The following is a 13,845-nucleotide window of genomic DNA, read 5'->3' as shown; positions in this document are numbered from 1 at the left end:
AATGTATAGAAATTCTTATAAACAATTTCATAAATAAATAAACGATGAAGTGGAATTAAAGTCCATAAGGATTGTAAGTATGCATTATTTTATCACCTTGCACTTTCACGACTTGACTGTGGTTTTCTACAGCAGTTTGTTCAGATTTCTGACCAATTAAACAGTTTGGTTTGATAAAACAAACTGCAATTTGGTCAGAATTTTGAATTAATTGCAATAGGTGGAGAGCAACACTCACAGTCAAGTCACAATAAAGACTTCCTGGAATGATCAACTGATTCTTAGTTTTAAGTTACTGTGGATTCATTATTTATCATGGGATACATGTACTACTTATCATGGTATTCGTTAGTACAGGTGAACCACAAATTCAAATGTTCAATGAATTACAAATTGTTTATAGGCTGGTATACAGACTTTTGCAAAACCACGAAATCAATTATCCATGAAAACGTAAGTTTACCTCAATCCACAAAAATAAATGAATCTACAGCATTGTGATTTTTAAAAAAATGAAAGTTATGTATACATTACAATTGAATCCTCATAATAATGAAATCCATTTGATTCTTATAAAAAAATTTGTTAACATTTAAGTTTAATGTATCTAAATAGACAAAAATATAATAGCTGTAACAAAAGTATAAAGTTGTTAGTTGAAATATTAGCTGCTCTTAATTTATTTGTTCAAATATAAGCAGAGTTACCTTTCAAGTTACAGTTTAAACCACACTGCTGAATCAATGATGAATTTTCATCTGGTCCATCAAGGGCAATAACTCTATCCAAGCCTCCCCGTAACTGAATGTCAATTATCTTGACAACTATTGTTGTATTGCTAGGTGACTCTAGAGTCCAAGTGCATATATTTGGCTTCACTGTGTCTTTTAGGTCTATGGCTGTCACAGAGCTGTTTATGTTTACGGTTTTATCACAGGTTGAAACTATAACATGAGACAATTGTATAATATACCTGGTATATAGAACATTATTGATATACATTGTATGATGAGTTGTTTCAAGAAATTATTTCTGGCATTCTAATACTATTTACAGAAAGTATAGAGAACTGCTTTTGGAACTCATGATTCAATGGACTACCCTTTACTATGCTAAAAATGCTTTTGACAAAAAAAAAACTTTTTAATTTCTTGATAATGAATAAATAATTAGTTTTAAAATATTTTGAAAGGTTTAACGGTAGTATATCTGTCAGGGTGCATTTTCCTGTCATGTTTTACTTTCACAGTTTAGCTTGTGTAAATGATAAATATTTATTACATCAAAAGAAACTAATTATTTATTTACCTGCAGCTGAAATGTCAACAAAAATAATCACCATACACACAAGGCGAAACATTTCTGAAAGATAAAAAACAAAATTTTTTCAAAAGAATCAATAGATGGTTTATAAACGTGCCCTCAACATTAGGGCTGTATACAGCATTTGTACAGTGACAATTGCTCATTGTTTCTGTTGATAACGTTGATGCTATATAAAATTACCAACAAGAGAATTTGTCCTCTTTAAGATAAAATGGCAAGTAGTGTGCGATTAAACAGAAATGTACATTATACATATAATACAGTCATATACAATTCTATATAAACATTAGTTTATGCTGTTAAATAGCAAACCAGTTAGCATGTTTTATATATCCCAACTTGATTGCTTATTCCAATTTCTGTAGTGATATTATATATTTCAATGAACCTAATCTATGTATATGAATGGCAAATTATAAGGTCAGTAGGGATTTCTTTGCAACACATTGCGTAAAACCTTTACTTATTTCTTTCATAGATACACAGATTTGGTTAGGCAGTTTGGCTGTTCATGCAGAAAACTCATTACAATTGCATTAAACAACCAACAATCAATCAATCATTACAAACAGAATATCCCATCCTCATTTTTACAGTGGTATTGTTTTTAAAGTTTCGTAAAATTTGAATACGATCCAAGTCAACTTATATCGATCCTTATTCTAAAAGGTTATCAGTTTAACACTGCAATCTTTGAATATTGTCTTTGTTGGTACAAACATTGAATTTGTTATCAATTATAATAAATTGCTTCACCGAGTGCAGCTGAATACGACTGCAGAGGTCCAACCCTGAACAGTTGGGGCAAAAATGGACACAATATTCGTGCTTGATACAGGTCTGAATTTGGATTGTAATTCAATATTTGACACACAATAGGTTTCTGACACAAAATAACTGTAGTCAAAGAACTTAGAATTGGTTATATGATTTGAATTTATATTCAATTTTTTGCTTTTGTGCAATACACTATGCTGTTGCGAATTGACCTCCCCCCCCCTTTTTTTCAAAAAAAAAATAAATTTGAAGGATTTTCTTTTTGATTTCTGAAATCTTGAGGAGAAAAAATTGTCACCCCTCCCCCCCCCCATTGTCCATTAACCAGGACACCCTTGTTTTTTCGCACTTTTTGGCCCATAATCCCTAAACAGTTTGAGCACATTGAATGTGTACTGATTGATATCTTAGTCTGGGCAACATGGTTTATTTGGTAGTTGTACAGTAACTGGATTTTTGTGCTGTTTTAAATCTGTCCCTGGTTATAGGGGGAGTGTTGAGCCCTTGTAAGCATGTTTAACTGAGCCACATTATGTGTGTGCCTACATATGTTCAAAGTCTGGAGCCTGTTATACAGTGGTTGCAGTCTATCATATTTGTTTTTCGTTTGTTGTTTTGTTACATAAATCAGGCATTTGGTTTTCTGGTTTGAATTCATTTACACTTTGTTATTGTGGGGTCTTTTTTAGGTGGCATGGTAGTATTTACATTTCGGAATTTAGGTTGCTCTTTTGTGTACCCTACTTAAGTTAATGTATCTGAACAGTGCGATTGGACAAAAAAAAACAGTATCTACTGAACATACTTTCCCAAACTGAGGGATGGATCAGGTGTAGAAAAATATGAAATAACTTTACATACAGGTGAAAATGAATTTTTGAGAATTTCTAAAAATTTTGTATTCACTGCATGATAAAAGACCTAGAAAAGCACTAGTGGCCTTAGGTTTATAAAGACAGCAAAAAAAGTAAACGGTCATCATACAAAAAATTATTCAAATTAACGTTATATTTGTTCCGCCTACATGTAACAGAAGTTCCACTGGAAACTTTGTTATAAACAATGTCATAATATCTGTTCCTGTTGGAACAAATATTCTATACCATTTATTCTGTTAGGAACATTTATTCCAGTGGATATAATATTCCAGAATATTGTTTCCATTTGGAACTTATATTATGAAGGATCTTCTATTCCGTGACAGTGGTGAAAATTCTAAAAAAGGCTATCATTATCCCTATGGGCCAGGAAATACTACCGTGCCACCTTTATCCAACTATACTGTATGTGTTCTGCTCATTGTTAAAGGCTGTTCAGTGAGCTATAGTTACTTACATCTACATCATTTGGTCTCTGGTGGATAGTTGTTTCATTTGCAATCATACCACATCCTATTTCTATATTTAAACAACAGTACAGTATACAGGAGATATAACTACTACTAATGTACTGTAAATTGCTGAACACAAAAGTCAGTACATGTAAGTACTATGACAACAACTATATATTTTTCATTTTTCTGTCTTAGGTAGTAAATCAGTGATACACTTCTATAGAAGTTTAACATTTAAAGAAAAATAAATGCCTTTTTCACTGCATTTTGATTGACTTTCTCACTTCTTGACATTTACGAACTATCAGGAATGATTCACTCACAACATATATAAATCTGCTACTTATTGCATTGTATTATCTACACAAATACAATCAGATCTCTGATATATATAGTTATTTCCAATATTGTTCTAAAATTTAACACTGTAATTAGACTATCTACCGGATTTGTAATAACATAAGCAACACGACGGGTGCCACATGTGGAGCAGGATCTGCTTACCCTTCCGTAGCACCTGAGATCACCCCCAGTTTTTGGTGGGGTTCGTGTTGCTTAGTCTTTAGTTTTCTATGTTGTGTCATCTGTACTATTATTTGTCTGTTTGTCTTTTTGTTTTTGGCCATGGCGTTGTCATTTTGTTTTCGATCTATGAGTTTGACTGTCCCTCTGGTATCTTTCGTCCCTCCTTTATAATTGTATGACTTAAAACATATTATTGCATTATTTTGGTATTTCCATTTACAATAGTTTCATTGTATAAATACTGAAAGTTGGAATTTCCACACCATACAAAACTTTCAGTTGTAATGCAATTATAAAATGAAAAACTAATTTGAACATAAATCTACAAAAGGGGGCAATAATTCAATGACTGCAAAACTATTAATTATTGGGATTTTAGAATGCAATATTACAATATGCTTACCTAGCATGCCTAGTGTACAAATGTTAACATTTGTATCATCAACAAATGTATTCTTGTTTATTGATATTTATGTAAAGTTCTAGTGAACTTGTATCCTGTTCTAGTGTTATCTGTTTTACATAAAATGCACTTTTATAAACAAATAATCACCTTACCTTTAACAGGCAGTATATTAAGGAGCTGCATGATATGACAAACTTATACACACTTATCACAACAAAATTAATCATTCATACAGCAACCAGGAAGTAACCTATTTAACAATATGTAAATATATCTATTTTAAACCTTTTTGGATTTCAAAAATTACAGTAAGTCAGTATAAACAAAACCAATGTAGCATGAACACATTTTGAGGTTTTTTAAAAAGCTTCAAAATCAAATATCTCCATTGAATAGATTTCATAAAAATTGTCCTTTAACAAACAAAATCCACAGTGAAATGACAGGTTTCTTAGATTTTATTCCATGGAGCATTTAAATGTTGTATTTTAATGGTACAACTAATAAAATTGCAACTTACCAGTATCAAAGCACTTATTTTTTTTTAGTAAATGACTTAATGAGGAGTAAATGATCAGATGATATGTCTGATTTGAATGGAACATTACAGAGTTAATATTTACTTTAACAGTGAAATCATGTATTTGTCCCACTACCTATCAAGGTTTATTCAACAGTGAAATCATGATTTAGTCCCAGTACCTATAGAGGTTTAATGCATGTGAGGATGTTGTCATTTTTGGTAAATGGTAATCAAGTGGTGATAAGATAAGTACGACAAACAAGATAATCTTGAGATACATTAAGTGCTACACTTAATGAAATTGTTAAGATTATATTAACTTACAATATAATGTAGTTAATTATCAGTCTATAAAAAAACAGAAAATTTGAAAGGACAAGGTTCATTTTTGCCGAAATATGGCCTTGAATGTAAACTTTATCTATGATCATTAAATATCATAAAGGCCTCATTTTTTTTATAATATGGATATATATACACCTGGAAATAAACTGCTTCGCTGAGCGCAGCTGGATACGCCCGCAGAGGTCCAACCCTGAACAGTTGGGGCAAAAATGGACACAATATTCAAGCTTGATACAGGTCTGAATTTGGATTGTAATTAATATTTGACATATTACAGGTTTCTGAATAAATGTAGTCAAAGAACATGAAATTGGTTATATGAATTGAATTTATATTCAATTAAAGATTTCTTGCTGTTGTGCAATACACTGTGCTGTTGCGCAATACTTAGTAAACTGTTGTCAGACAATAAACAAATAAAGTTCAATTAATTCTCAATGTCATATTAGAAATTTATGAAAATCAAAAGGGAGCTTACATCAATAGATATAAACAATTCACCAAAGTTTCATGAGAATTGGTGACAGCATTTTTGAGATATTGTCCGAAAACTGGAAAATCCCCCCTATTTTAATGAATAAAACCCCAGAACTCAGAAATGTCAAATGTAAAATTTATAAAATTCTAAAGGGAGCTTACTTAAATAGATATAAACAATTCACCATAGTTTCATAAGAACTGCTGAAAGCATTTTTGAGTTTTTGTCAGAAAACTGGAAAATCCCCCTTTTTTATGAATAAAACCCTGTAACTCAGAAACGTAAAATCTAAAATTATAAAAATCAAAAGGGACCTCATGTCAATAGATATAAACAATTCACCACAATTTCTTGCAAGTTGGTGAAAGCATTCTTGAGTTATTGTCCAAAAACTGGAAAATCCCCCTTTTTTTAATGAATAAAACCCTGTAACTCAGAAACGTAAAATTCAAAATTTATAAAAAACGAAAGGGAGCTCACGTCAATAGATATAAACAATTCACCAAAGTTTTATACAAATTGGTTAAAGCGTTTTTGATTTATTGTCCGACATGTTGACGACGGACGGACAGACAGACAGACGGACGGACGGACAGACGGACAAAGGTATACCATAATACGTTCCGTAAACGGGCGTATAAAAATTAAGAATCTAAATACACGGTTAGATTCGGCATATCAAAGAACCCCAATAATTCAATTTTTGATGAAATCAAACAAAGTTTAATTTTGGACCCTTTGGACCTCAATGTGGACCAATTTAAAAACGGGGCCCAAAATCCAAAAACTAAATACACGGTTAGATTCAGCATATTAAAGAACCCCAAGAATTCAAGAATAAAACCCCATTGAAATTGGTCAAGAAATAAGCAATTTATATGAAGTATCTTCTTTTGCACAATACTGTGCAATTAAATATTTCTTGCTATTGCGCAATACTGTACAATTGACAATTTCTTGCTATTGCGCAATATTGTGCTATTGGATATTTCTTGCTATTGCGCAATACTGTGCAATTGAAGATTTCTTGCTATTGCGCAATACTGTGCAATTGAAGATTTCTTGCTATTGTGCAATACTGCCCCAAATTTTTTGAACCCCCTTATGATTCATCACCCCCAAACTCAATCCCAGCCTTCCCTTTGTGGTATGGTACCTTGCAGTACAATTTCAGAGAGATCCATACACTTGAACACAAGTTATTGTCTGGAAACTAGAAAAATGTGTTTTTTGGCCCCTTTTTGGCCCCAAATTCCTAAACATTTAAGGCAATTACCCCCAAACTGAAACCCAGCTTTCCCTTTGCGATATGGAACCTTGTAGTACAATTTCAGAAAGATCAATACACTTACACACAAGTTATTGTCCTGAAACTAGAAAAATGCTTGTTTTTTTACCCTTTTTGGCCCCTAATTCCTAAAATATTGAGACAATTACCCCCATCATCAATCCCAGCCTTCCCTGTGTGGTATGGTACCTTGCAGTACAATTTCAGAGAGATCCATATACTTGAACACAAGTTATTGTCTGGAAACTAGAAAAATGCTTATTTTTGGCCCCTTTTTGGCCCCCAATTCCTAAACGTTTCGGCAATTACCCCAAAACTCAATTCCAGCTTTCCCTTTGTGATATGGAACCTTGTAGTACAATTTCAGAAAGATCCATACACTTACACACAAGTTATTGTCATGAAACTAGAAAAATGCTTGTTTTTTGCCCCTTTTTTGGCCCCTTATTCCTAAAATTTAGAGGCAATTACCCCCAAAATCAATCCCAGCATTCCTTTTGTGATATGGAACCTTGTGGTACAATGTCAGAGAGATCCATACACTAACACACAAGTTATGTCTGGAAGTTACAAAAATGCTTATTTTTGGCCCCTTATTCCTTTACTGTTGGTACCATAACCCTCAAAATCAATCCCAACCTTCCTTTTGTGGTATTGAACCTTGTGGTAAAATTTCATAGAGATCCATTCACTAAAACTAAAGTTAGAGTGCGAAAACCAATGTGTCTTCGGACGACGCCGGATGACGCCAGACGACGACGACGACGACGCCAACGTCATACCAATATACGACCACAAAAATTTTTTTGCGGTCGTATAAAAAGTATTGCAACACCTGATTTTTTCCATTAGACAAATTTCAAACCTTACTTGTACCATTTTTTTCTAAAATATGGTTAAATGTTCATAGTTTTGGGGTGAATTGGGTCTTTTTAAAGCTGATAGACATGTTAAACACTGAAAAATTCAAATTTAATTATACAAAATTTTATTTTTAAAAAGACATCATTTTTTATCACAAATGCACTGTTTACAACTATTGATCTACACGATTCCAATTCCATCGGACAACTTCTAGTTGATGTCAAACACACCCATTTTGGTCCATTTTATCAATTTAAACCGGAAATTTCAATATTTTATATAACTTCCGTTCACACGGATCACTGCTTCCAGCCGCCTTCTCATACCATCACATAACCATCGTATTTGTTGTTGTGTTAACTGTTGCCATTCATGGTGCAGTGCATTGTCCAATTATGCAAGATTTTGCACAGGAGGTGTCATTTTTCGCACTTTTAGACCGATGATGTCCCAAATGTGCTCTATCCGGTTTAAATCAGGGCTACATGCTGGCCAGGGCAATGTCTCCACTGACTCGTCATGAAGATACGCTGTTACAGCCCGCGATCGATGCGGTCGTGCATTATCGTCCATGACAATGGGCCTTGTCCTCAACGGGTGATTGTCAAAATGCGGCACTACACTTGCTTCAAGGATTTCCTGCTGGTATCTTTGCCCATTAAGGTTACCACGAACAGTTTTCAGGTCCAACTTGCAGTCATAAGACACGCATCCCCACACCATAACGGAGCCACCACCGAAAGCGACTGTCTCAACAATGTTCCTTTCGGCATATGCGGTATTTGGCTGCCGCCAAACACGATCTCGGCCATCCGTGACATGCAACAAAAATCTACTTTCGTCGGACCAATGCACCCTTCTCCAAGATACCAAATTCCTGCGACGACGAGCTCGACACCACTGTAATCGTTCAGCTTTGTGTCTAGGCGTTAACAATGGCCTTTTCACGGGCCTTCGGGAACGGTATCCTGCCCTTTTGAGTCGATTTCTCAAAGTTCTTGAGGAGAGTGCACGATGTGGAAACCACTGTCTTTTCAATACTGTACTGTTAATGAAGGGGTTTCTTCGAATAACTCGGCTAAGAGCTCTGTTTTCACGATCGGAAGTTACTGAAGGTCTTCCAGATCTGGGAAGGTCCTTCACAGAATTGATATTTTGATGTTTACTTACAATTCTGCTGATGGTTGAATGGTGGTGGCCCACGCGTCGGGCAATCTGCCTTAACGACATTCCAGCTTCTCGCATGCCAATAATTTGCCATCTAACATCAGTAGAAAGTTGAGGAGGAGCCCATTTCATCAACTGTTGATAAGTTTTTCACAAACAAGCTAACATACAGCATACATTTTGACCCGTACCTTAAACTTGACTTTTGAAAGTTTTAAGTGAAGGCCACACACGGACAGCTCATGGGGAAATGCATGGGTTGAAAAACAATTAATTTAAGGTCAATAAGTAGGAAAGGTGTACTCTATCAGATAAATAAAAATGAAAATAAAAAAATTGAAATTTCAGTTTTTTATTTCATTTTATATTTGGTGTTGCAATACTTTTTTCCAGGTGTATTTCAAAAGGCTTAATGCTAGGTAAAACAAATCTCAGCATAAAAATGCTTTGAAGACTCAAAAGTCAGTACATTTTAGAAATATTTTCAAAACATGATGATTTTGTCAACTTTTTGGCGCTAAATGCTTTAGAAAAACCTTGGTCACAACCTGCAATTTAAATTGTTATGTTACCAAAAAGATGCCAAGGTTTATAATGAATCCCTGGAAATTTTGGATCAGGGTTGCTGCCATGTTGAATTATGCTAAAAACTGTTTTAAATTTTTGGAAAATTGGACTAACACTGAGTTTCAACACAATTAATTCATAATTGAGGGGTCATATTTATTAATAGTTATATCACAGAAATTTGTAGTATTTTGGCCTGATTGAAAATACATTCAATCTAAGGGTCAATTTTAACCCTTCCTGAACCTACTCCTTTAGAAAGGGAGACATTGAAGAGCTTAAATCAGGAGCATTTGTCTACCTGAGGAAGAATGACAGATCTGTACATAACATTATATTGCTCTATTAAAGACGGCAATATAATGTTATCATGGTACAGCAGGTGTTGAGGCAGTACAATTTGTTGACTACTGTTATAGAAATTACATAAAATTAAGCATTGAGATCAAGAGTGATATGAAAACCATACCACATATTCAAAATCATACCCTTTATTTACAGATGCTATGCCAGTGCTACACTCTGATATTGCTGGATGAACATCATAGATTTCATATAGCAACATCATAAACATTACAGGAAGACACAGTCCTAATCAATGGCCAGAACGAACTGTAAATTTTCAATAAGAAACGCTGCCTTCTTTTAGACAACACGTTTATTTGGCTGGGTGTCAAATATCACTTTTCATTGTCAAAGAGTGAATGAGCAGGTTCAGTAATTCTACAGTTCTATATAAGCTCAATTTAGCTCTAAAAAATGTTTCTCCCATTGAGATTTTCTCAAATGAAATATCAGTTTCAGTTCTGAATTACAGTTTACTATTTAGAAATGAAGTCTAAACTTTACAACTATAATAAAGACACTCAATTGAATAAATTTGGTGAACAAAAACTTTAATCAATATATTTGGGCGGATCATTTTTTCATGGGTTCATGGTATTTAAACAATTGGCAAAATCATATTCAGCAGTTGCACTTCAAATGACAAGCGAGAAACACAAATGTCAATAAAATACAGCAAAGGAGATCATTTGTTACAGACCGATCGAACTAATACAACCAGATGGCGCTTTATTAGCACAAACTGCAGATATCCAGAACGAACCTGATGTCAGATTTTGGAACCGATTTTACATAGTAAATAATGATTTTAACAAGAAATAATCTACGCATTTGATTAAATAACTATAAAACAATCAAACTGAAATAGTAAACATAACATGACATCATGTTCTTATAGAGAAAGAGAGAAAAAATACTTACTCTGAGTTTAGGATAAGACGCACTTTCACTTTCAACCGGAAGTTAAAATTGTAAATGCAACAACGGAAATGAAAAAAATTCCGGTACATCAGTTCAACGTCCAATGTTCACATGTTCATCCCTGCAGTTGCAATTTAGCACCTGCAGTGTCATTAGGTAAATGCTCAGATCTGTAATAATTAAATCCATAAGTTTACATTTTGTTATAAAATTTGCAAAACCTGATAATAAAATTATCAAGACATGGTCCAAATAATCCTACAACTTTTGTCTAAGGCCGAAACACGAACAGACTGTATGCCAGTGACAAAAAGTACATGCAGCAGGAGAATTTAATTTCAGCTTTAAAGTGGGACCAAGTTCATAATTTTATAGTACATAATTTTAAAGTTTTTATAAATATTCATAATACTGCTCTTTAGACATTAACGGGAACATTTTTGGGGGACTAGTCTTCAGCTGCCGACTTCCTAATTTGAACATGAAATATAGAAAAAAGTCGAAACGGGCTATTCCTTCTAGAAAAAGTGCATCCAGGAAAACTTACTTTCAGAATGGACTAGCTATTTCCTTGAAAATGGGCGCAACAGAATTTCAGCTTTAGAACGAGACCAAGCGGTCATAATTCTATATTACACAGTTTTGAAGTTTTTAGCCGGACACAATTCAGAACCTTTTGAAAAATGTCTCACCAGTGAAAAAGTTCATGTATGTTAACTTTTAACCATGAACGTAGTTTTTATGTATGTTGAAGAAAATTAAGTGTAATTTGTATATAAGCACAATTAAATGTTTATATGTTTATTCTGGGATTAATTACACCCAGGTTTATTTCCCTAATCATGAATGACTATCCGAGATCATTTTAATGTAAATTAATTGAATATAGTTAATGTAATGAATTTGTATAGGTTATTAATAGTGAAAATTATGTCTATAATTCGAAAAAATCAAAGAAATTTAACGGACGGTTAGTATTCTGTCAAGATTTAGTTTTATAGAAGAAGTGAAACTTTCCGAAATTTGAAGTCCAAAACCACAGTGCTTTCATGCTGTGGTAATTGAGCTCTCATTATGTGGAAATTTCGTTGAGAACTTCTCACATGAAGAAAACTTCCATGTGTACTTGTATATTCCTAGCAACTCTGTAATTGTAAGAAATATCCCGTCATAAAGTCAAAAAGACAAAAACGTCGTCTGAAAATTAAAAAAAAAAATGTAAGGAGTCAGCCGGACTGGAACCCCTGATCCTTGTATATTGCGAGTCATATACGTTAACCACTGGGCTACAGGGGTCGCGAAATCAAAATCCCAAAACAAAGTATACGGGATTATATTTTCATGTATGTTACAATTATTCCGCGTCAGATGCTTAAGAAATATAAGAAATACTGCAGTTCGTACTAAATGTACACCAAATATCGACCGAAAGCACCACAAAAAAAAGAACTCTTTTTATAATAGCAAAAAAAAACAAAACACAAATAAACACAAATTTTATTGTTATATATACTATTTGCATATATACAGTGTATATACTGGGCTATTTTCTTCTCATTTTCTGTAATAGCCCCCGAATTATTTCACTATTGGATAACCCAACCATTCCGGGCCTGGCTGAAGTGTGCTTCACAGGAATACAAGAGCAAATCGACTGAAAGCGGTGTACAATTGGTGTCATTGTTTGTTCAAAAACAGACCCCAAAATCAACAAATATGCTGTCAATTAAGAAATCAAGTATCTTCCAAGTACTTTTTGTTGGAATTAGTTTATAACTTTATAATTATTTCATTTGCTCAAAGAGTCAAAATGGTTAAGACACAAGTTTTTCGAACTTATGAAAATTTATGATGAAAGAGATGAATTTTCATTTCCCTATTGTTAATTATCCATTTTTAGATGGTGACGTTCCCTTGTCACCATCTAATGGTGTTTATATATCTCAACTTGTTCGATTTGCTCGTGTATGTAACAACGTATTTGATCATTTAACGAAAGAAATCTCTGTATTATTGAAAAATTATTACACCAGGGTTTTCGATATCACAAACTAGTCAAAACATTTACTAAATTTTATCATAAATATAAATCAACATGCAGACATCTTATACGTTCAGGTATTTCACATCCAATCTTTTATGGTAATATTCTTTACAAAGCACAAAAATGTCGGCATTCACCTCAAAAACTAACCAAACCTTTAAACAGACTTATGCAGAAGGGATATAGTTACGATACTGTTGTCAGGTCATTAAAGATGGCATATTTTGGTATTAATATTGATTCACTCATAGGGTCTTTGCATCGGAAATAAACACATTTATTCTAAAACCAGTTGTTGGCATGATACGGATTATGTTCTTCTCATATATTTTATGATGGTATGATACTAAACCCCTAACGGGAGGGATTGTGCTTGATTTTCATATAATGAAGACATAATCTTTCAATCAGTTTGATTGAGGTCTGAAGCTGGCATGTCAGTAACTGCTAGTAGTCCTTTGTTAATTTATGTATCATTGTCATTTTGCTTAGTTTCTTTTGTTACCTATTCTGACATCGGACTCGGACTTCTTTTAAACTGAGTTTTACTGTGCGTATTGCTGTGTGTTTGTTTTTTCTACATTGGCTAGAGGTATAAGGGGAGGGTAGAGATCTCACAAATCATGTTTAACCCCGCCGTAATTTTGCGCTTGTCCCAAGTCAGGAGCCTCTGGTCTTTGTAAGTCTTGTATGTTTTTTTTTATTTTGGTTCATTTATATGTTTTGGAGTTTAGTATGACGTCCATTTTCACTGAACTAGTACATATTTTTGTTTAGGAGCCAGCTGAAGCCCGCCTCCGTGTGCGAGATTTTCTCGCTGTGTTGAAGACCCGTTGGTGGCCTTCGGCTGTTTTGTGCTCTTTGTTCGGGTTGTTGTCTCTTTGACACATTCCCCATTTCCATTCTCAATTTTATCTTCTCCTTGAAACAATATTA

The 13,845-nt window shown here is 33.7% G+C and overlaps 1 protein-coding gene across 3 annotated transcripts in view; it reads right to left on the bottom strand.

Annotated features, from left to right (window-relative positions):
• LOC127715635 (cubilin-like) overlaps positions 1 to 10,925 on the bottom strand; it is a 44,070-nt gene extending 33,145 nt beyond the window's left edge. The window contains exons 1-3 of one of the 3 annotated variants that reach the window (XM_052221743.1): positions 10,866 to 10,925; positions 1,309 to 1,362; positions 708 to 944 (exon numbers count right to left, since the gene is read on the bottom strand). In XM_052221743.1, the coding sequence (XP_052077703.1) occupies positions 708 to 944; positions 1,309 to 1,360 (289 nt within the window). In that variant the 5' untranslated portion in view covers positions 1,361 to 1,362; positions 10,866 to 10,925. Of the gene's footprint in view, positions 1 to 707; positions 945 to 1,308; positions 1,363 to 4,364; positions 4,439 to 4,519; positions 4,612 to 10,865 lie in introns of those variants that run through there. The other 2 variants (XM_052221741.1, XM_052221742.1) reach the window with 2 other exon arrangements.
• Between the last annotated feature and the right edge of the window lie 2,920 nt (positions 10,926 to 13,845).

The sequence above is a fragment of the Mytilus californianus genome, unplaced genomic scaffold (genome assembly GCF_021869535.1).
Source record: "Mytilus californianus isolate M0D057914Y unplaced genomic scaffold, xbMytCali1.0.p SCAF_9, whole genome shotgun sequence".
NCBI lineage: Eukaryota > Metazoa > Mollusca > Bivalvia > Mytilida > Mytilidae > Mytilus > Mytilus californianus.
Note: the sequence above shows the minus strand (reverse complement) of the source record. Positions and strands in the feature narration are given on the sequence as shown.